This window comes from Nicotiana sylvestris, chromosome 3 (assembly GCF_000393655.2).
Source record: "Nicotiana sylvestris chromosome 3, ASM39365v2, whole genome shotgun sequence".
In the NCBI taxonomy this organism is placed as follows: domain Eukaryota; kingdom Viridiplantae; phylum Streptophyta; class Magnoliopsida; order Solanales; family Solanaceae; genus Nicotiana; species Nicotiana sylvestris.
Window position 1 is genome coordinate 14826543 of NC_091059.1, and position 25443 is coordinate 14851985.

The window sequence follows — 25443 nt, forward strand, 5'->3', positions numbered from 1 at the left end:
TGGTTGCTTATCTTATCAATAGAATGCCACTTAAAACCCTCAATTTTCAAAGTCCTCTAGAAGCTTCAAAGGGTAAGAATGAATATATTATTCCTCCAAAGGTGTTTGGGTGTGTTTGTTTTGTCCACACTAGAAATTTTGGGAAACTTGATCCTAGATCTATAAAATGTGTTTTCTTTGGGAATTCTCCGACACAGAAAGGTTACAAATGTTATCATTCTCCCTCTAGGAGATCTTTTGTTAGCATGGATGTTACTTTTCGAAAATCTGAGCCCTATTTCAGTATTACCTCATCACCTCTTCAGGGGGAGAGCAGTAAGGAGGAAGAAGTGATTCTACCTAGTTTTATTATTGGAACTCTTGATAACATTGTCACAGGGGAAAGTGAAATTGGAGAAAGAATTCAGGGGGAGACTATTGGGCGTTTGGATAGGCCTGATTTGAAAACTTACTCAAGGAGAAATAGAGCAGAAAAAGCTATCATGCAATCTACCGAAGCTTAACTTTCTTCTACTTCTGAGTTATCTATATTTCTTAATGAGTTAGATGAACCTATCGCTCACAGAAAAGGAGTCAGATCTTGCAACATCAAACACACTTTATTTTATTTTGTCTCCTATAATTCTTTATCTCCTTCCTATAGAGCCTTTGCCTTGTCTATTTTCTGTGTCTATTCCCTAGAATTGGAGGGAAGCTTTTGCAGATCCTAAATGGAAGCAAGATATGATTGAAGAAATGAAGGCCTTGTCAAAAAATGAAACTTGAGAACTTGTCACTTCACCATCAGACAAGAAGTTGGTTGGCTGCAAATGGGTCTTCACTGTGAAACACACAGCCGATGGCTCGATTGAAAGATTCAAAGCAAGATTGGTGGCTAAGGGATTCATTCAGACTTGTGGAGTGAATTATCAAGAGACATTTGCCCTTGTTGTTAAGATGAACACTATTAGAATTCTTGTCTTGTGCAGTTAATCTTGATTGGGACTTGCAACAGTTTGATGTGAAGAATGCATTTCTTCATGGAGAATTAGAATAAGAAGTGTATATGAAGATTCCTCCTGAATTTGATACTGCACAAAGTCAAGGAAAGGTATGCAGATTGAAGAAAGCCTTGTACGGACTGAAGCAATCTCCTAGAGCTTGGTTTGACTTATTCTGCAATGCAATGATCTCCTTTGGTTACCAACAAAGCAATGTTGATCACACCCACTTCATAAGACATTATACAGGTAAACTCACTCTTCTCATAGTTTATGTTGATGACATAGTAATGATAAGAGATGACAAAGAGGAGATGGCCCGATTGAATAAGTTGTTGGCACATGAATTTGAGATCAAGGATCTAAGAAAATTGCAGTACTTCTTGGGAATTGAGGTTGCTAGATCAAAAAGAGGAATATTTATTTCTTAGAGGATGTATATTCTGGATCTCTTGAAAGAAACTGGTATGACAGGTTGCAGACCCGCAGAATCACCCATTGAAAGCAATCACAGGTTATAAAGCGGAGTTGGAGAGTCGGTCGATAAGGAAAGATATCAGAGGTTGGTTGGAAGACTCATTCATCTCTCCCACACTAGACAAGATATAGCATATTCAGTTAGCCTGGTGAATCAGTTCATGCATGATCCCGAGATTTTCATATGCAAGTTGTCTTTCACATTTTGCGGTATCTGAAGTCTGCTCCAGGGAAAGGTCTACTTTTCTCCAAACATGATCACCTCCAAATAGAAGCTTTTACAGACGCGGATTGAGCTGGATCTCTGGATGACAGAAGATCTACATCTGGTTATTGTACGCTCGTAGAAGGAAACTTGGTTACTTGGAGAAGCAAGAAGCAAAGTGTAGTTGCTAGATCAAGTGCGGAGGCAGAATATAGAGTTATGACCCAGGGTGTTTGCGAACTGCTTTTGGCTACAAAAGCTACTAGAGGAATTGAGACTGTGTGAAAAAGGAAAATTTTCCTTGTACTGTGACAATAAGGTTGCCATCAGTGTAGCTCATAATCCAGCCCAGCATGACCGAACAAAGCATGTGGAAAATGATCGACACTTCATCAAGGAAAAAATTACAACAGGTGTCTTGAGTTTGTTTCATGTGCCATCGGAAAAACAGTTAGTTGATGTGTTTACCAAGGGTCTCAACAAATGGATTTTTCATACATTGTTTGCAAGTTGGACATGTGCAACATCTTTCCACCAACTTGAGGGGGGAGTGTTGATTGCTTAATTATTAGGAAAGATTTGATTCTGATTGAGATTTGATTTTATTCTGATTGATTATAAATTGACAGTAATTTAGTTTCCTTCCTAAAATAGTCATAGGACCTAGTGTATAAACACCTTTGGTTAGGGACGTAAGAAACACACGAAAATGCAAGAAGTCTTTTCTTCTTCTCAAAAATCTACAATACGCAATACATATTATAATCATATTCCATGTGCGACTCTATTTATTTACACAACTACTAACTATGTAAGAAAAAGGAAGCCAAAAATGAAGTGGACAGCTTGCTAGGCAGTATGGGGCAGAGAACCAAAAATGAAGACAATAGCAAGTAGATTTAATATTTGCTATGACTCTGGAAACCACGACTGAAAAATACCTCACCACCCTCCCCACAAGGAGAGATTCATTTTACATCATTCATAATACGACAAGGATTTAGAATCTAAAATTTTCACTCGATTCTAACTAGTATGAACAAAATTCTTGACACAAATTCCTCCATTACCTTGTTATTTTACAGTCACCACCCTCCCCACAAGGAGAGATTCATTTTACATCATTCATAATACGACAAGGATTTAGAATCTAAAATTTTCACTCGATTCTAACTAGTATGAACAAAATTCTTGACACAAATTCCTCCATTACCTTGTTATTTTACAGTCACCACCCTCCCCACAAGGAGAGATTCATTTTACATCATTCATAATACGACAAGGATTTAGAATCTAAAATTTTCACTCGATTCTAACTAGTATGAACAAAATTCTTGACACAAATTCCTCCATTACCTTGTTATTTTACAGTCAGACATGTTTTTCTTTGAAAAGGAAGCCAAAAATGAAGCGGACAGCTTGCTAGGCAGTATGGGCTATCGAACCAAAAATGGAGACAATAGCAAGTAGATTTAATATTTGCTGTGACTTTGGAGACCACGACTGAAAACTACCTCAACCCTCTCCGCAAGTAGATATTCATTTTACAGCATTCATAATACGACAAGGATTTAGAATCGAATGAAGATTGTAAATCACTTAGCTATTCCTGGATTCTCCATTGTGATTTGAGATACCAATTTATAGCGCTAAGAGCAATAGAGATGAGGCTGGGAACCGCACTTTCTCTAAGGTGTGACTGGAAAGAGCACTTCTTTTTTTAGATGATTCAACTTTCTTTTGGGTGAAAATTTCTAAATAAGACATTCATACATTAAAAGGTTTCTGGATTAAGATTATTAGTAATAGATATATCAAATAAAAGGCAATAAAGCACCTACCACAGTAAGCTTTTTAAGTACGCCAGCTTTCACCCTCTCTCTTAAATCTTCACATTCTTCCTGCCAAGGAAATGCCAAAAGTAAAAATACATTTAAGGGACAGCCAAGAAGGCTCCTTAAGCACACAGGAACACACGTAACATCTTAAAATTTTACAAAGAGTAGATGCTCTGTTCTATGTTAAAAGAGGTTTATGGACAATAGGGATAGGTATTCATTAGTAGTAGTGCAACTACAATTCTTCACAACTACATTACTGTTCTCCATAATTATAGTACTCCGGCTGCCACCAAAATTTGAAGTACTGGAAATCCAATCAGTTTTGCCGTTCACAATTTGAAAATTTTAGAAGATTGACAAGAGTTTATCCAAGATTGATGGACAACATTTAATATCTGTTGAGTCCCACATCTATAGGATTTGGGTTTCTTGGTCTCCTTATATGTCTTCGGCAATCCTCACCTCACAAACTAGCTTTTGGGGTTGATAGGCTCAAGGTCCATTTATCGTGGTATCAGAGCCAAACTTATCCCAATTTATTGTTAGATGTTGAGCCCCCATTTATGTTGTCCACGCTCCAGTTTGTAGGCCCGGGCGTGGGGGGTGTTGAGTCCCACATATGGGATTTGTGTTTCTTGGTTTCCTTATGTGGTCTTGGGCAATCCTCACCTCATGAGTTAGCTTTTGGGGTTGAGTTAGGACCAAGGTCCATTTATCATAATTTTTTAGATGAGATGGTTACACACTTCAACATGGTATCAGAGCAGGTAGAGGCTCTGGGTTCGAGTCTCACCGGTCAAAAAGAATCAAGCTCGCACATGATGTGGCGTGTTGAAGACATAATAAGCAAATAAAAGTGTACTCTCTTTAACAGCTTAAGCTTTTAGAATGGTCACACACTTCAATAATATTTTTCGTTGATGGGAATGATTGTGCAAGTGTCGTGTACATTTTGCTCGTTAAAGTAACAGCGGAATGCAGTGAGGCTTCTAAGCAGGCAATGGAGAATATTCAGAACCATTGGATATACTAGTAGCTGCAGAATCCTGTAAAAGTTCTAGAAGGCAATTAAAGCGATAGAACTTGAGATCAAGGAGGATACCGATGTAAAATCATCATCTGAAAGCATGCTCAAGCAAATATCTCTGAACGTATTTGAAACTTGAAGAACAGTCTCATTTTTTCCCTTACCAATTGAGCCTTGCTTGATGCCTGATAATGCAAAGCAATATTGGTATGGAAAACTTCAGGTCTTAAGAAAGATGTAAAGAAAGAAGAGATTTGAGAATGAACTGTGTGATTATTCCCGCAAGCATGTTGAGGTTTATATAGTGTTTACAAGTAATCCTAAAAGGAAACAAAAGTATGCAAGTAATCCTAAAAAGAAATGAAAAGTAATTCCTATTCCTTTTTTTTTTAAGAGTCTAGTAATTCCTATTCCTATTTACATATATGGATTCTAAACCTTTGCTATATATACAAGGAATAGGATCTTGTAATATTAATAATATTCTAATTCTTAACAAAAGATAATGGTCTAAGTATAAGTCGGACCAGAATAACATCTCTATTATTTTTTTCTTATCAACGCTTTCCCCAAATTATTTAAGTTGCTTCAATCTTTGGTTTGTAGAGTTTAGTTTCAAGCTTTACCTTCTCAAAGACAACTACTTTTCACAAGGGTTAGGTCTAGTGGCCAATAAGCTGGAGTGGGCCATGGTAGACCAGGATCCAGATCTAATTTCAAATAGAGAGAGAAATTATCCTCTATCTAAATCTTGGGGGCGGATTTAACCGTAGCTGTATTGTGCAATGGCTTCTCAGCACTTCCAGAACAAACAGAGATGCTAAAGAAAAGAAGAACAAAAGTTCTTGAACAGATTTTGCAAGGACAGTGTAAACAGAGAGAAATATAGAGAGGGAACCTGCAAATTCTTTATTCAGATCTACAATTCAATTAAGAATCGTATTTATACACAAGATGATTCCCTGGCTAAGGCCCAAAGTAAATAATATCTATCACTAGGGGTTGGCTGTTGCAACCTTGGGTGATGGTGAGGCAAATCTCCATTCAAGTGAGTTTAGGCGAATCCCACATCTTTGAGATGATGGTGGGGCAAATGTAAGTGAGGAGTGAGGCACTGAGTCCTAAGGGGGCGTATGTGACATTCTAGGCAAATCCCACATTGACAAAACACGTGAGAAATGTTGGGTATATAAGGAAGCAAGCCTTTGAACCTAATGACACGTTTTAAAGCTGTGCGAGCCAAAGCCCAAAACGGACAATATCACTAGTGGATTGGGCTCAACCTTGAGGCCATTAAGCTTCAAAGTTAGCAGTGCAGTCATAAAGAGTTAAGATGCTTGAACAAGTTATCCATGTCAAGAAAACACAAATTATACTAAGCAAACAATCTTAAGGAAATATGGGAACAACCTAGTCAAAAATTGATATCATATTAGCAAAAAATTGGGAAAGAAAGTATCCTCATCATGCATTTTTCAGACTTCTGCATAGCATTCTACCAAAGGGGTGTCAGCAACTAATTAAAACTAACCAAACTATGAAGTCGTTTGTTAAAATAACCTGTGATTTGCACAAGCTGATGAGAGTTTCTCTGACTGTAATCGCATGGATCTGACTTCACCCGAACAAAACTTCCTATAATCTTGTTTTCATTTGATTGCAGCAGCTTGATCATCTCCAGCACTAGGCTCTTCTTCAAATAGACAAGTTTGATATTTTCAGGGACCAAGGCTGCAAATTGACTCGGAGCTGGAGTAAGATACTTCTTTGTCAGTTTCTTGTTTGGATCTGACTTTTTGCCAATTTCGGAAGCCACGAATATTTCCCTGTCATTTTCTTCAAGATCATCATCAAGCTCCTCTTCTTCCGAATTCTGCTCATTTTCGGCAAAGTGTGCTTCAAGGAGTTTATATATTCTGCCTATGTTAACCTTTTTCTTACCTAAGACTGTTTGTAATCTAGCATCACAAATTATCCTCCTCTTTTTTACTGGATCACAAAGATCATTTTTTTTTACATAGTTATTTATTAGTAAGGACACATCATGTTGGGATAATGTTTCACTAGTATCTTGACCAATAAACTGAAGAAAGTCAACTAGAGCTTTTGACCCCCATCCAATAAATTCCTTTTTCTTCGATTTAACTTTTCGTTGCAATTTTTGTTGCTGAAGCTTATATCTCTTCTTTTTACATCCTCGCTTGTGAGGTTTCCCATCATTCGAACCTTCATAGTCAGAAACCAGCTGCTCATCCTCTTCTTCACTACCTTCATCTAAATTAGAGGTTGGTTGGTACTCATTGTCCCTGTTCACTCGATCTTTAGCAGCAAAAAGACTGCTTTTGTCAAATCTTTCTTTTTCCTTGACTGTTTCATAATACTCTCTAAACAGGCCTTCATATGTCTCCCGGTCTCTAAGGTTGACACTTTCCTGGAATGTAATAACCATTCACACAGGAATGACAATCAAATACTTACCAAGAAGAAGGTTAAAAAAAATGAGCAAAAGAGAGAAACAAGATAATAGCAATAATAAAACAAGACTCCTGTAAATGCATGTTACCATTTAGATGATTGCAATGAGTAGAGAGAAGTAAAATCCATGCAAAATCTACTTGTCAACTTGTTTTCTTGATAGAGACAGTAATCTGTGTAATTCTGCATATGCACCTAGGTGCCTATTTTTATTTTTATTTTTGATAACCATGGTGTCCGGGCCAGCTTGCGCGCACCTCGACTAATTCCACGGGATACCTGCAACCTCCCACCAGCAACAGGTACCAGGTAACTCTATCCACCTCCCACCAGCACCTAGGTGCCTATTTAGAAACAATAAGTTCATTCTTCTGGTAAAATTCAGGATAACTGATTAACATGTCAACAGAAAATGGGCATTATCGTAAATAACACTTTCTTAGCTTATCTCCATAGTGTGTAAACTTTCCTTTGAAGGATATCATATTTAAGCATACATCGCGGAGTTGTTAAATACAGGGCGAATCACAATAGTTAGTTATAACTATAGTCACCTCGCTTCTACTTTGGTAGCTTCCTTCAGTAGCCTCCAAAGGCAACCTGGGAACAATGGAAGAGTTCTGCTACCAACTAATAATTGCTCTACCTAATAATTTAACTGAAAAATTTGCTCCATCTAGTAGGTGCAAAACTAGCTAATCACTATAGCCATACTCCTTTTGTTAGCTCTTTCTAGAGCAATACCATTACCAAGCTTAATTTAGCTGTTAAATAGACGGTGTAACACAAGTCATCAATTACTACAAGTATCACCTCACATGCTGCTCGATAGACTACACTTGCTCAAGTGACAGGAAGCCTAACATGAGAAACTTTTAGGAACCAACTACATGATTATTTAACCCAACACTCCTCAAATTTAGCTAATGATAGTCCCATGCATACATCCTTCTTCTTTTAATTCTGTGTAAAGCCACCCCCTCAGAGCAACATTGGAAACTTTCCTAAAATAAACTTCAACATTTTGTTTTTATTTCCTTCTCTTATGAATAAAAGACAAACGTATTTGCTTTTCTAAAATGTCATACTGTGAAGCTTTAGAGCTCTAGACATTGACTTATCGAATTTTGTCAATTTTCCATGAGTTGCACAGATAACATTCCAAAACAATAGTCAGCAATTAATAAGTAGCGAAACATGTAGTTTGAGAAATAAAGGCATAATTGTCATCCATACCCCTTCAGAATCAACATCCATGTTTTCTTCCACAAGTAAAGCAAGCTTTAAACAGTCATTGCAGAATCCATACTTCCCTTTAATACGGGCAAATTCTGTATAAAGGATGCAGCGATTGCATACAGCATTTACACAGCAATAACAATGATAACTTGAACTTCTGTGGCAAAATAAGCAACTGTGCCATCCTGGAATATAGTAAGAACGTCATTACTTTGAGCCAGCTATTATCAACATAAAAAAACATTGACACTAAGGAATAAGATAAATAACGGAAGAGTAAATAAGAACTCAAACCCAACAAATTCCAATGTAATCTGATGTGTTTCAGATAGACATGATACTCTTATGTACTTTTGAGTTTCAGCCAATCTTAGTTGTATGGATAAATAGAAGACAGATCTTGGCCCTCGGGCCAAAAAGTTGAATTACACTCTGATTATCTTCACTGCAGCAAAAACTAGTAATAACCCTCCCTCCCTCTCTCTCAGTGTACCTGCGGGTAACTGTTTTCTATCTGTTTATACAGATATGGCAAGACCATCAAAACGAATAAAATTAGTAAATTACTTAGCCTGATGATAAATAAAAAGTAGGTTAAGATCAGAAAATAAATTTAAAAAAATAGATGATTTCACTATGCCTGTGCACATTGGTGAAGAAATACAAGCTTTGGGAAGCTTCCCATCAAAAATATTACAATCCTCCTATGTTCAGACAATTTGCAGAAAAAACTTAGAAAAGATTAGCATGTAACGGTGTTGCTAAAGGTGAAAAATAGAAATGCACCAATTTCCATGCAGTTCTCACTGGCTATTAGTTGATTAATCCTATGCTTCCTCTGCCACCCAGGATCGTGTTCCACACTATGTCTTGTTCACAATCTCCTCATTTTTCTCTTCCTCCTTGTGTCTTTGATATACTTGTTTTGTTCATAACCAAACTCCTAGACGTGATAAGCTAGTTCTCGAGCCAACAAATGTGTCTTGGCTTTTCTAGGATTCAAAAGCATTATCATTGCTATTCTCCTGAAGATACCAACTTAATTGGCACCTGATGTCAACAGATGTTACATTCTTTGAGATTCAGCCTTAATCAACTCTTTTTTCTTCTAAGAATCAGGTATATCTACTAGCTTCCTCTCCTTCTACAACACGCCACTACTGACATATTATCTCCATCGCCAACATCCTCCACCGAGTGAACATGATTCACGGCCTGTACTGAATTCTTCTCCAGCCGTGGATCCATCTCCTCCTGCTAACCCTCCTATCCTTGTTAAAAGGTATACGCTCTACTCGTAATTCAGGTCCTAAACACATGTTTGAGTTACAATTGATAGTCACCAGTATACCATGTCATTATTTCATCCATGTCTAGTGTTTCTATATCTTAATCTGCATGCAAAGCTCTCCGATCGAAGCAGAATTAGCTTTTGGGGATACAAGTGGTGTGGAGAGAATGTGTAGAGCATTGCCTTCCCCAACTTATACAGAATTTCGAACCAGAAATACTTGACAGTGCAACAAATTCAGAGGATACATAAGGGGGAAATGATTTGGGATCTTAGATTCAGAAGGAATCTACAGGATTAGGAGATGGGCGAGTTCCTAAGCCTTGTAGAATTCCTTTACAAACAGAATATATCACATGGCATGCAAGATAGGTGGAGATGGGACATAGGGAGAGATGGACAATTCTCAATCAAATCATATTACTGTAAGCTTTTGGTGAGAGATGAAGCGGATTTTCCGCATCTTTTGATTTGGATACCTAGGGTTCCTAGAAAAGTGTGCTTCTTTGTGTAGTTGGCAGCTAGGGGAGCAATACTGATAGCCAAGAATCTAAGGAACAATAGGATCATGCATCTCAGCTGGTGCTATATGAGTAGGTGCTCGGGAGAAAATGTTGATCATCTCTTATTACATTGTTCAACTCAGAACAATAGGTTCTGAGTTGGTTTGATATACATTGGGTTATGCCGAGTTCAGTAAAGGAGGCATATCATTGCTAGAATTTCAAAAGGAGAAAGAGAAGTCGTAAGGCATGGGATGTAGCCCCACTAGCTCTTATGTGGTTGTGTGGAGGGAGAGGAACATGAGAGTGTTTGAAAGGGTCAAGAGTTATTTTGTACATGTGAGGAGTAGTCTCTTGCCTCTAGTTTCTTTTTGTTGCAATCATGAAGTCCTTGTTTGTATGGATGAGTGGATGACAGAGAACCATATTTTAGTGTAGGTTTCTCTAGTTTCTGGTATACTTCTTGTATACAGGGATTTTTCTAACATTAATAAAATTATTTACCTTGTCAAAGAAAAAAAAGCTCTCTATCATCCAATTTTGAAGCAGACTATGATTTAGGGGATATCTAATTTACACCCAGTGGTACCTGGAAACTTATTTCTTTGCCCCCAAGTAAATCTACCGTCAGTTATAGGTGGGTGTATATAGTGGAAGTCTATCCAAATGGTTAGATTGATCGTTTGGGGCTCGTTTGGTGGCAATAGGGTATACCCAGATATTTAGCTTTAACTATTTTGAATATTTTTCTCTTGTTACAAAAATTACATTAGTTAGGCTTTTCTTATCCACGACAGCTGTTCGTCATTGGCCCCTTCATCAGTTAGACATCAAAATGCTTTTCATTCATGTTGATCTCGATGATGAAGCGTATATGGATTATGGAGCAAACATCGAGCTTTTTAAGGGAATATAGTGGACTTGTATGCCGATTGAGCCGATCTTTATATGGTTTAAATCAACCCCCTCGAGCATGGTTTAGTTAAGTTTAGCACAAATATAAGGAGCTTGGCATGATTCGAAGTTAAACTAATCATTCTGTATTGTATACCTGATACCTCTAATTTGCGTATCTACTTGGTAGTGTATGTTGATGATATAGTTTTCACTGGCTCAAGAAGGTATTGACAGCTTGAAGGAACATCTCTTTCAACATTTCCATACCAAGAAGCTATGTAAGTTATGATACATCTTAGGTATTGAAGTAGCTCCATCCAGATCAGGCATTTTCATCTGAAAGTATGCTCTCAATATACTTGAGACAAGGATGATAAACTGTAGACCTATCAATACACCTATGGACCCAAATGACAAGTTTCTTCCATGTCAGCGGAGCCTCTCAATGAACCTAGGAGATACGGGAGATCATTTGGGAAATTGAATTCTCTCAATATAAGACGATGTGATATCTCCATTTCAGTGAGTATGATTAGTCAATTTCCAGATTCTCCATGTGAAGCTCATTGGAATAAAGTAGCCTGTATTCTTTGGTATATTAAGTCTGCTCTAGGAAAAGTGCTACTTTATGAGGATTAAGGACACAAGAAGATTCTTGAGCATACAAATGTTGATTGTTGCCGAGTCTCCCTCTGATAGACGCTCTACCTTTGGATATTGTGTTCTAGTTGGAGCAAATTTAGTATCTTAGAAGAGCAAAAAGCACCTTGTGGTTGCAAGATCCGTGTTGAAGCGGAATATCAAGCCATGGTTGTTACGAGTTGTGAATTAATAGGGATTAATCGATTACTGAAAGAATTGAAGTTTAGAGAGACCACTCAGGTAGAACTTATTAATGACAAGCAAGTTGCACTCCACATTTTTCAAACCCAATATTCCATGAGAGGATCAAGCACATAGAGATTGGTTCAATTTGCGAGAGACGATACTTTTGTCACAAGATTTATGAAATCCAATGATTAGCTTGCTAACTTATTTATCAAATCTCTCCTAGGTTCTCGAGTTAGTTATACACGTAAGAAGCTCGGCATATATGACATGTATGCACCAACTTAAAGGAGAGTATTTAGTATGTACATAGGGTTAGTGGGCCCACATTGGACAAGTGTAAATTACTAACTCTCAAAACATATGTATAAATAGATAGAAGGGTAAGGTGTAAATACCACGCATTCCCATATATTTTTCTCTCTCATGTTCTATATGTCTCACAACAACAACAACAACAAACCCAGTATAAACTCATAGGTCTATATTTCTCAAAACTTGGATTATTTTATGAAGAATCACTCTAAAATGTTTTTCCACTTTGTGCCTTTTATGTTGTAATCAAAACATAATTCAATGTATCTACCCATATACCGAGAAGTTATAATGCTAAAGAATACATGAACTTTGTTTACTCATAGCTTCTTGTTCTCTCTTGAGATGTTCATTCGTCTCAGCGACTTCATCCAAGCATATACAATAAAGTAAGCAATACCTACTATAATGCGGGCCAAGTCATTGGAGTAGGAGATCAGTCCATATTGCTCTTTATTTTAATGAATACATGGTTAATGGCTAGAAAATGAATAGCTCATTGCCTAAAAAGTACTATTCTTTTTCATTTTTCACTTTACTATTTGAAACGAATAACTTAGCAAAAGAAGAATCTCCAGACACATAACAAAAAGAGAATATTGCAGTATCAGATTTGCTTGAAGAAAATAGAACAAGAGCTTACTGCATGTCCAGCGTCCATCACTTGTCAAAAATGAGTCATCTTTCCCCACACATCGAGGGTGATAAGCTTTCAGGCATCGCCTGCAAAACCATCAATATGTTTATTAAACACTAAAGAGAGAAAATTGGTCATGAACCAAGTTGTGTAGTAAACTGCAGGGGCAAAAAGGTAAATTAATTAAAATGCATGCAAACTTCTTTAAAAGGGAAATATAGTCCCTAACGGAAAGAGTGAGAACGATTAAATTAGCTGAATGCCGCTTTTCATATGGACTGTTGGTAGAAAACCTTTTTACACATTTATCAAGTTAGATTACGAGCTTAGTTATTACCAATTAAACTCTATCAATACTTTCGAAGTAAAAAAGGTGTCATAATCTTTAATGCATACAAGTTATTTTGTCTCTGCTTTGTGGTTCACAATCCTCAACATGGTTACAGTTGTTCTTTGGGGGAGGGAGAGACAGACAGAAAGAGAGAGGTGTATGGAGTGTTTGGATTCATACATGTCAATTAGACATGGAAAAAATGAGTTGAAAAAAAAGATCACATACAAAGGAACCTAGAATACGTTCAACTTGTTTAACATTTTAAATTTGGTATTTATTTGAGTAGCAAGAAGAACACGAACAACATCGCTTATTATTGGCGCTGTAAATTAACTATCAAATTTTAGGCTAATCCATTGCTTCTACAATTTCTTTGTTTAAACGTCAAATAGGAGACTGTAAAGGGGTACTGACTGAAAAGATGAATGGATTGCTTGTGTAGACAATCTATATGACCAATCAGATCAAGATCCTCTTTTGATTCCTCGAGAATTGATGCTTTCATTGATCAACAAGACAGGGAGGGTGGAGAAAAAAACAAATATTTTTTGGTTTTAACCCTGCGACATAGAAGGAATAGGAAAAGACCCTATAGAAATATTTTAAATTTAAAACGAATCAGTCGACCTGGTCTACGAATCTATTCTAATTATCAACGAATTCCGCGAATTTTAGGTGGAATGGGGATTGTAATTCTTTCTACTTCTCGAGGTATAATGACAGACCGAGAGGCTCGACTAGAAGGAATAGGTGGAGAGATTTTGTGTTATATCTGGTAATCCTTTTAATATCCAAATTGGATTCGAAACTTCCTATTTGTGAAAAAGAAAAAAGGGGGGTTGTCTAATATCTTTCTTATTAGTTGATACCTCAAAGGGACTTTAAGAACCAAAAAGGAGTCATGAAGCTTTAATTACTGAATCGCTTCCCAACGGTCTGTTCCGGGTTTGTTTAGATCTGATTATAAATTATGTTTCAGGAAAGATCCGGCATAGTTTTATACGGATACTGCCAGGAGATAGAGTCAAAATTGAAGTAAGTCCTTATGATTCAACCAAAGGGCGTATAATTTATCGACTCCACAACAAAGATTTGAAGGATTCGTTTTTCAACTTCACCATTCCTTTCGTGGGAATACAATTCGAGATGAAAAATTTCAAGAAACTTATTTTCTTCCAAGAAATAGATTCAGAATTAAGGTAAGGAATGAGAAATATGAAAATAAGAGCTTCCGTTCGTAAAATTTGTGAAAAATGTCGACTAATCCGTAGGCGGGGACGAATTATAGTAATTTGTTCCAACCCGAGACATAAACAAAGACAGGGATAATCAGACTTGCCAGAAGAGCCGATGTACAAATAAAGAATCTGTTTTGACATGAAATGGATATATCCATATATCTCTGACTCATATTTACGAGATGATAAAATATGGCAAAAGCTATACCGAAAATTAGTTCGCGTAGGAATGGACGTATTGGTTCACGTAAGGGTGCACGTAGAATACCAAAGGGAGTTATTCATGTTCAAGCAAGTTTCAATAATACCATTGTCACTGTTACAGATACGGCATCAGAGCCGAATCTCCCTCAGTACGATGGTGGGACAAACCTCAGCGAGGACGCTAAGTCCCAAAAGGAGGTGAATGTGATTCCCATGATGGAGGGGGGTCTGATGAGGGTGGGTCAAGCAGGACTGGCAGGCTTCTAGGTTGGCAAGCTTCTAAAGAAGGGGTGTACATATCACATTAGGCGAATCTCACATCGAAATGGGAGAGAAAAGTGAAGGCTCGATGATGGTATAGCCCAAGGGACAAATCCGTGCAGGCCTAGGGCCAAAGCGGATCATACGTGCCATAGGCTTGAGTCGTGATAAATTTCCTCTCCTAATAAATAACCCCCTTTTCAAACCATCAAGGTTAAACCCCAGAGAAATAAATAAGCCCCTTCCTCCAAGAAACTTGGAAACTCTTCTTATTACTAACTCTATAAACCCCGTAAACCCTCAACCTACTGCAATGAAACCAAGCCTTTGATAATCCTAAGCAAGTTGAAAATACAACTATAAAGGTTGTTCTATCAGGTCACTCCTTAAAACAAATACCACCATTCAAGACAACTTAAATACTAGGAAAAGATTTCAACTCTATAAGCCTAGAAGATGAAATGACAAACAAAAATTGTCTGACCAATTTTACTCCTTTAACTTCTGAAGATAAAATTAGATTATACAGAAACCCGAAAAATGCTCAAATCGTAAGGGTCCTGCGAAGATAATTGCGGTATAACTACCTTAAATAAAATGAAAACGGGCCAAAACTGCCTCTAACCTATTCGCTGAGGTATAAAAATACCCTTAAAGATTGCCCCTAACGTCAACTTTCTGGCCCACACACCCTGAAAAACTAACAGTTCTATTTTGATTAAGAAAATTTTTTATTACTTATTATGTGTCAGTTTCTTATTGGATTAAATTAAAACCTCACCCCACATCCACTTATTAACCCACTTCATGACCCAAAATATCCATACCCGACCCATGACCCGCTTTTTAAAATGCCCTTACTTCTCCTCTTCCGTCCCTGCCCTCCCACTCCATATTTTCTCTGACCATTCTCCTCCATGGCCAAAGTACAATAACTCACCATTGCCGATAGAGGACCACCATCGGCTTCAACTTTCAGATTTTCACCCTTCAACACTCACGGATCTCCCTCTCTTACTCAGATTTTTCGGCCTTAATTTAATTTTAATTTAACATCTTTTTATTATATAAATTTTCTGAGTGAAATCTAGTATTCTTTGGAATTAAATTAATGGTTTATTTTAAGATTTTATGGTTTAATAAGTTATCTTTCGGCCAAAGTTATATTTGTTGTGCCACCATGTAGTTTTTTGGAGTTAATTGAAATCATGAGAGCATATTAGCTTCACAGTTCGCCAGCGGTGATTTGGTTGGGAAACTGTCGGCGGTGATTAAGTTGGGGAAGATGGATAGGGAAAAGGATAGGGTACCAAATAATAAATTAATAAAAAGAAAAATATAAAATTTTGACAAATGAAACCTAAATAATGATTGGATCATGAGTCGGGTATGGAATCGGGTGTTTGAAGGGCTAAAAGGGTTTAACGGGTTGGAACGACTAAGATGGATCGTGAGTGAGTTATTTACGGACCAGGTCTGGGTTAGAGTGGAATTTTTAATTTTGACCAATAAGCCATTGCCACGTCATATATAATAAAATACTTTTTAGTTCAGCAAAGGCCCGTCAGAAATAAGGGCATCAATGTGTCAGATGGGCAATTTTTGCAAAATAGGTGGACGAAGGGTATTTTAAAACCTAAGCGAATAGGTTAAGGGCAGTTTTGGCCCTTTTCCATAAATAAAAAATTAATTCAATCTGGAAACCAAAAAAAAAAATTAATCGATCTTGGAATTATGATTTCTATCAGATTAAATTTAGCAAGTCTGAAATTTATACCAAAGCCTTGCATGTGCCATGGTTCATACTTCATAGATAACAGTTCCTGATAGTACAAAAATGGGAACCAACATTTGTCGCCTCAGATCAACACTTTATATCATATATAGCCATCTGGGCAAGACTGATGGGACCTCCCACAGAATTTTATGACTTAGAAGTCCTTTCTAAAATAGGATATATGATTGGATAGTTACTCAGGATCAATTACTGCATAAAGTCTACACGTCTAGGAAAATATGCTTGAATATGCATCTAGGTTCCATTAGAAAATCTTCTACCAACTGAAGTTTTTATTGTCAGTCATAAACAAAAGATCTCTTATAAGGGCTTCAACAACATTTTTCTTAAATGTAATAGGCTAAGTCACTGTCATAGAACTCTAAATTGTCCATATGTCCAAGAAACAAGCAAAATGCCTCCAAATCCAGACACTAATCCAAACTTGGCACTAAATCTGATACTGTCCAACAATGAAGAACCACAATCAGATTGTGCTTCAACTTCTTTAAGCAAAAACAATAAAGTAAACCATACTACAAAGGGTAACTCTAGCGTTAGTTCGAAAAGCAAAGAAAATAAATCCAAATCTGACTACTTTTACCCTAATGAAGTAACGGGAACTAATAACACAGTACACCATAAACCTACTAGTCAAGAACACAGAAACTTTGAAACCCACCGAGTCTGAAAAGAACTCCATACAACCTGAGGCAACAGTCACGAAAGGAATGGAGAGGAAGAAGTCCCAGCAACAACTACCTTCATCGAAACAACTACCAAAAATAAGAGCAACTCAACCCAAAACAAAAGAGCAACTCGACAAACTCCCTCGGGCTAGCCTCCAACCCCAATATCTATACACCACCCCAACCCAATAATTTTAAGTTTATATGTAGCACCCAAGGGTATGGCCTAGTGGTCAATGAAGTGGGTGAGAACCATGGAGGTCTCAGGTTCAAATCCCAGCGGAGACAAAAATACTAGGTGATTTCTTCCTATCTATCCAAGTTTTAGTGGATAGAGTTACCTGGTACCTATTGCTGGTAGGAGGAGGCAGGTATCCCATAGAATTAGTCGAGGTGCGCGCAAACTGGTTCGGACACTACGGTTATCAGAATAAAAAAATCCCTGTTGGAGCTAGGAGTGAGAGGCAATCCCTCAATCCAGATTCAAATCCAAGACCCCTGGTACCCTGAGATCTTAACAGAAGGCCTATTGAATGGTATAGCCAACCTGAACCTGAACAACTTGGACCAAGCTGCTTGGTTGAACCCCCTCTTCATGACATTCCCAACACCTTCCTATAACATTAACTTCAAACAAATTCTTACCGAAGCTTTGAGTTCCATACCCTTGCAGAAAGGTGTTCAACTTTAAAAATTATCCATTTCAATGAATATTAAGTGGAACCCTCCAAAAGAAAATTCTTTATGCTTAACACGGACGGGGCGGTGCAACCTAATGCTGAAACTGGAGGACTTGGTGGGATTATACAAAATCATAAAGGATTATGGATGAAAGGCTTCCTTACGAAAACAAGGAAAACAAATCTCACAGGAGCTGATATCCTGGCTCTACTATGAGGACTAAAAATGGCTCTTCAATTCAACTTCACTACTTTGGAGATTAATTTAGATTCAAAAGAGGTTGCAAGTATGCTTAAGATTGACTGCTAAATACTAACATATCTTAACTGATTGTAGGTTCCTCATGACTAGACTTGGTGAACCAAGCATATATATAGGGAGGGAAGCCAGGCAGCGTATAGCCTTTCTAAAACAAGGTTCAAGCAGAATGGAAAAGAAGTTTCTTTCCCTTTTTTGACACCCCTCCCATTCAGTAATAGAAAATTTTGATTCAGATTTAAAAGGGACTATTTCACTAGAAAAGTCCCTAGTTGTAATATGATGCAGTAACTCCTATATATGTATGTGAGAATGCACGGGAGAAAAATCTTATTCACACGTATTGACATTGTACAATGAGTCTTATATATATAATACATGTTTTACTCCTACTACATATGGGATTAGGGTGATTTACATGTAACTATTTAACTACCAAACTAACACTCCCCCTTAAGCCGGTGCATATAAATCATATGTACCGAGCTTGTTACATATATAACTAATACGAGGACCAATGAGAGACTTGGTGAAAATATCAGCAAGTTGATCATTCGAATTCACAAATTTTGTAGCAATATCTCGTGAGAGTATCTTCTCTCTGACGAAGTGACAATCAATTTCAATGTGTTTAGTCCTCTCATGGAACGCCGGATTTGATGCAATACCAAGTTCTCTCTGGCTGATTTCACCAAATTTCAACTCCTTGAGCAATTGTTTGATCCAAATTAGCTCACATGTTGCCATAGCCATTGCTCGATATTCTGCTTCTGCACTAGACCGAGCAACTACATTCTGTTTCTTGCTCTTCCAAGACACCAAATTGCCTCCTACTAAAACACAATATCCAGACGTAGAACGGCAATCAGAAGGTGATCCTGCCCAATCAGCATCTGAGTATCCAACGATCTACTCATGGCATCGATCCTCAAACAATAACCCTTTGTCTGGAGTCGATTTTATATACCGAAAAATGTGGACAACTTCATCCCAATGACTATCACAGGGAGAATCCATAAACTAACTTATAACGCTCACGGGAAAGGAAATATCAAGTCTAGTCACTATGAGATAATTTAATTTACCTACCAGCAGCCTATATTTTGCAGGATCGCTAAGCGGCTCCCCTCTGTCCTGGCAGAAGTTTAGAATTCGGATCCATTAGAGTGTCAATCGGTCTACAACCTGTCATTCCTGTCTCCTCAAGAATGTCTAAGGCATACTTCCGCTGTGATATCACAATACCTGAGCTAGACTGAGCGACCTCAGTACCCAGAAAATACTTTAGTCTGCCCAGATCTTAGTCTGAAAGTGTTGAAAGAGATGTTGCTTCAATTTAGTAATATCATCCCGATCATTGCCAGTAATAACAATATCGTCACCATAGACCACCAGATAAATACAGAGACTTGAAGCAGAATGCCGATAAAACACAGAGTGATCAGCTTCACTACGAGTCATGCCAAACTCCTGGATAACTGTGCTGAACTTACCAAACAGGCTCGAGCAGACTGCTTTAGACCATAAAGTGACCGGCGCAAGCGACATACAAGGCCACGAGACTACCATTGAGCAACAAACCCAGGTGGTTGCTCTATATAAATTCCATCCTCAAAGTCACCGTATAGAAAAGCATTTTTAATGTCCAGTTGATAGAGAGGCCAATGGCGAACAGCAGCCATGTATAGAAAAAGGCGGACTGATGCTATCTTAGCCACGGGAGAGAAGGTATACTGTAATCGAGCCCAAATATCTGAGTATATCCTTTAGCAACAAGACGGGCCTAAAGTCGACCAACCTTGCCATCCGGACCAACCTTGAGTGCATACACCCAACGACAACCAACATTAGATTTACCTGAAGGAAGAGGAACGAGCTTCCAAGTACTACTCGTATGTAAAGTAGATATCTCGTCAATCATAGCATGTCGCCATCCTAGATGAGACAATGCTTCACCTGTAGACTTGGGATGGAAACAGAGGACAAAGAAGATATAAAAGCATAATGGGGTGATGAAAGACGATGATAACTTAAACCGACATAATGGGGATTAGGATTAAGCGTGGTCCATATACCTTTCCGAAGTGCAATCAATGTACTAGGAAGAGACAAGTCCGTAGTAGGAGCAGGGTCAGGTGCAGGACGTGAATCAGCTAGGCCTGATACTGGGCGCAAACAACGATGATAAGTCAAGAGTGGTATTCCTGTGTCTGGGGATCTAGGAGGAGCCATACTAGACTCCTTAACTGTTGGAATGGGTAAGATTTCTGTGGCAGAAGGTGAAGGAAGAGCTATAGTAAACTCCTCAAAGGTCGGTATAGGTAAGACCTCAGATATATTAAGGTGGTCAGAAGAGGTAAAGAAAGGTTTAGACTCAAAAAATGTGACGACAGCTGACACAAGGTACCTACGAAGATCAGGTGAGTAACAACGATATCCCTTATGAATACGAGAATAACCAAGGAAGACACACTTGAGAGCACGAGGAGCTAACTTATCTTTCCCAGGGGCTAAGTTATGAACGAAACAAGTACTCACAAAAATACGAGGGGGAAGAAAGTATAAAGGTGACTGGGGAAACAATACTAAATACGGAATCTGATTCTAGATGGGAGATGAAGGCATCCGATTAACCAAATAACAAGTTGTGAGAACTGCATCGCCCCAAAAACGCAACGGAACATGAGATTCAATAATACCATGTGAGAATGCATGGGAGAAAAATCTTATTCACACATATTGACAATGATACAATGAGTCCTATATATATAATACATGTGAGTTTTTGGCTAAAATCATCCTTTAACTATAGCTCAAACCTACGGTGCATCCTTGAGTTACCTCTGTAAACAAAAAACATCCCTATATTATCTAAAAGGCAGCAAAAATCATCCTTCCGTTAACTTTTGTCAAAAAGACTAACGGCATTAGCAAAAAACATGTCAAGGACATGCTTTTCCCCCTAAATTTTCCCTGTCTTGTCCCTACCGCCCAATGTCTTCCACCTTCACCAAACTAAGGCTTCATAAACTAAAAGTTTTGTTGAACTTGTAAAATACACACAACAAATTTAAGACAAAATTGAAGATACGACTTGTACACAAGGCGGATCCATCCTATTACGCGTGGGTTTCCGTGAACCCAGTAGCTTTTGCACTACTCTGTATATGTGTTAAAAAAGTCACTCAATATCCATATTTTTTTTGTGAACCCAATTATTTATTTTATATTTACTTAATGTAGTTATTGTCCTGTTGGCCAATTTTAAATATCTCCTAATTAATTAAAAAAAACCATACCGATAACTATACCCATTACCCATACACGAAAAACAAGCTTCAAAAGCTTCTTCATAAATGGCTGATATGATTAAAAATAATAAACAAATTGTATTTCCAATTCCTTTAACTATTTCTAAAGCAAAAGCCTTTACCAGACTATGGTTTTATAAGATCAGTGCAAAAGCCTTTCTAATCATAGCAGTCATTTTTTAAATTTAAAATCCAATAATTTTAAGCTTCACATACACAATCTTTTACATATCTAGTGCTACTTGTACTAAATTATTCAGTAGGATTATCACTTCCTTCTTCTTCCTCCTTCTCTTTCACTTCCTTTTTCTTTCCGGCTTTGCCTTCAATCTCCGAGCCCTGCAACACATCCACACACGATTCACCGCCTTCCGGAAGAGATGGCTCACCGACCAAATCTCCGATGTCGGATTATCACTTCCTTCTTCTTCCTCCTTCTCTTTCAATTCCTTTTTCTTTTAGGCTTTGCCTTCAATCTCCGAGCCCTGCAACACATCCACACACGATTCACCGCCTTCCGGAAGAGATGGCTCACCGACCAAATCTCCGATGTTCTCCTCATCCGTAGCACTGTCTATAACCACCACATTAGTCGTCCCTTTCGGCACTTCATTGTCGCTGCCCTTCTCAGTAGTTTATTAGTAAATAGTACATATATATATATTATTCTATATATAACATTATGGACTTTTAGTCTTTTTCCCTGGTGAGGTACTATTACAGTATAGGAATACAAATTTCACCAAAAACTAGAGCTCTTCTGCTGAAGGTGGAAGACAATCCGGAAGGGACAAAATGGGAAAATTTAGGGGGAAAGGCACGTGCTTGACATGTTTTTTTGTTGACGCTGTTATTTTTTTTTTTTTACAAAAGTTAACAGAAGGATGATTCTTACCACATTTTAAATAATATAAGGATGTTTTTTGTTTACTGAGATAACCCAAGGATGTACCTTAGGTTTGAGCTATAGTTAAGGGATGATTGTCGCCAAAAACTCTAATACATGTTCCACTCCTACTACATATAGGATTAGGGTTATTTACATGTAACTATTTAACAACCAAACTAACAATATATATATATATATATCCAAAAAACATATTTGTGGTTGCACCTTTGTATTGCAGTCAAGCTAGCATTCTTGTTTAGCCCCACTTGCCTTCCCATGGGAACTTGTTGGCTTTGTTCTTTCTTTTACTTGTTTAGTAGGTCGTGTTTGTTATGAATCTACACACACTACATGAACTCTCTCCTGTCAAAGTTATCTATTTAGGTTGGTTATGGACAACGTGGAGTTAAGGTTGTGAATTTGTTAAGCTCTATTTGTGATGAATACATCATTTGATATTGATTAAGCAACTTTGAGTATTTATTTTCGTTGATGAATGATGAGATTGTTGTTAATAATTGGTTCACTAAGTGGGCAAGCACACTCGGTGTCTGCTATGGTCCATAGCTTAGATTGTGACAATTTTTTACATGAAAAATTATTGTAACATCTTATGTGATAAAATTTAGAAATTAGAAGATAGCAAAAGCTGCTTCGCTTAAAAAGCCTAGACTCATTAAATGGTTAAATGAAAAAACAAATGTACTTAATGGTCTAAGGTCAAACCATTCAAATTCAGACCTCCGTTAAGTGAACACAAACAGAGTATAAATCCTTCTTCCTTTTAAAAGAGTCAGTACAAGATTCACCAACAATATTAAATAATGAGACACAATTATATTCACAGTACATTAAACAACTAACGATAAATTACAAGATTGTTGGAAGAAAAAACTTACCCATAATCACAAATTAGCAGTTGGCCACCATCTTTGCAAACAAAACACCAGTCTTCTGCTATTTCTTCCTTCCTCAAGCTCTTATTTTTCTTCCTCTTCGTCATCACTGTTCCAAAAACTACCTTAGGTCATTAGAATTAAGAAAAAATGCAGATATGGAGATCTTTTTTTCTCTATTGCAAGAGAATTAGCAATATTACACGCAGAACAGTATATAGAACAAAAAAAAAAGAGAAGAAACTTGACACTGATGATTAACAGGGATAATCACAATGACAATGCAGTAAATGAAATGTTACTCTATATAGAAAAAATGCTACCAAGTACTTGCGCTGGTGGGAGTTAGCAGCTACGTAGAATAGTCGAGGTGCGCGCAAGCTGGTCCGAGCACCATCGTCATGAAAAAAGAGAAGAAATTTAGTCAAGAACTATACAACAACAAAAAACCAAGCCAGTTCCCCTATCTTAGGAGGGCAGAGAGTTTGTTTCCGATAAATTAGGCAAGAACTATGCTAAGATATCATCAGAAAATAAACAAAAAATGCAGATATGAAATTATTTAGGCACCCATCAAAGGAAAATCGATAAAGGTGGTGGCTTTGATCAAAATTCGAACATCAGAACTACAATGCAGTATGGCTAGCTAAATCAGGTTTATCTTAACAGCTAAACAAAACAAAACCCAGAACGAAAATTTACATTTTTTTCAATTGAAATGCAGCAAACTTTACCGTTTGTGAACTTGTCATAATTGGGTTTTTGAGAAAGAGAGCAGAGCAGATTCTGCAATGTGGTTTTGATGAGTACTGTATGTAAAGAGAGGAATAATGATGAGTACTGTATGCAAGTAAATGGGTGGGTAGGAATACCAAAATATTTGTTTTTTTCCATGGTAAAGCGCCGTGGCATAATAGCAGTAGCAGCCGTACTATGCCACAGTTGCAGTAGCACACTAGCACTCCTATTGGTGGAGAGATTTTCACAAGTTTTTTCCCACTGACAACCTATTTCTTTATTTGTTCTCTTTTTTAGGGAAGAAAATTCCGATCCATAGTTGAAAATGTAATTTAAAAAATAGTCATTTTTAAGTACGAGCCCGTTTGGACATAAGAATTTTTCCCTTTTTTTCCGAAATCGTTCATAAAATTTTCAGTTTTCACTTGAAGAAGCATTTTGGAATTTTTCGGAAATTTGAAAAACTCCAAAAAACTATTTTTTAAAATTTTCACTCAAATCACTCACAAAATTTCAAAAACGATCCAAAATTTTATTCATATACAAACGCAACTCTAATTTTCAAATATCATTTTCACTTGAAAAAAAAGATTTATCTTTTTTGAAATTTTACAAGTCTTATGTCCAAACGACCACTTAATGCAAACATAAACTTTGAACAAAAATAACCTCAAGCGTCGTAAATCCACTTTTTCATCTTTTTCTTTTGAACTTCATATATTATCAAGTTGAAACTCCGGGGTACTGTCTCAAAGACAAAAAAAAATACAAGTGAAAACTCTAAAATATTATCATGGAGTTTAACTTTTATTTACTACAATCAAACCTCTATATAACAACACTTCGATATAAAAGTCAAGATTTTTCAGAACCAACTTTCATGTTATGCTATAATATATGTTTTCTGTAATAGCACTTCGTTATAACAATCAAAAATATCTGGAACAAATGCCTGTTATAGAGAGGTTTGACTGTACTTAAAAGCTCTGTGACAATGCCCTATAGTGGAACAAAGAATGAGGAGGGACTAATGAAGGTGTGTGAGTTTATCGCGGTATTTTTTAAAATATTTTGGGTAGATCAGAAGCCACGAATCTATAAGTTTGTCTTAAAATAGATCAAAACCTTTGTCTAATACAAAAGAACATATTCTAATTTTGTAATTAAAATCCAATGGAACATGAATTGTCAATTGAAAATTCGTGAATTTGAAATCCTAGGATTATGCATGTTACATATCTTTAAAAAAAAAGTTGTGCTAATCAAGGAAATAATAAAATCCGACAGTAATATTTAGATGTGATGAAAGTTTTTATAAATAGAATGCCTAAAAGTAAACAATAATGCAGATGGTTTAAGCTAGAGTTCAAAATAGTGTAAATCCCTCCAATATCACATTTATCTAGTTAAAAATTCATGTGTTCGAATTCCTTTACGTTCGATCATTTTTAA

The 25443-nt window shown here is 37.1% G+C and overlaps 1 protein-coding gene across 1 annotated transcript in view; it reads right to left on the reverse strand.

Moving 5' to 3' along the window:
- Nucleotides 1-24242, reverse strand: part of LOC104218808 (uncharacterized protein At5g08430-like) — a 37188-nt gene extending 12946 nt beyond the window's left edge. The window contains exons 1-8 of the mRNA XM_070170667.1: nucleotides 24126-24242; nucleotides 23988-24039; nucleotides 23257-23362; nucleotides 12722-12801; nucleotides 8242-8429; nucleotides 6091-6961; nucleotides 4606-4715; nucleotides 3504-3563 (exon numbers count right to left, since the gene is read on the reverse strand). Coding sequence (XP_070026768.1) covers nucleotides 3504-3563; nucleotides 4606-4715; nucleotides 6091-6961; nucleotides 8242-8429; nucleotides 12722-12801; nucleotides 23257-23360 — 1413 coding nt within the window. The 5' untranslated portion in view covers nucleotides 23361-23362; nucleotides 23988-24039; nucleotides 24126-24242. The remainder of the gene's footprint in view (nucleotides 1-3503; nucleotides 3564-4605; nucleotides 4716-6090; nucleotides 6962-8241; nucleotides 8430-12721; nucleotides 12802-23256; nucleotides 23363-23987; nucleotides 24040-24125) is intronic.
- Between the last annotated feature and the right edge of the window lie 1201 nt (nucleotides 24243-25443).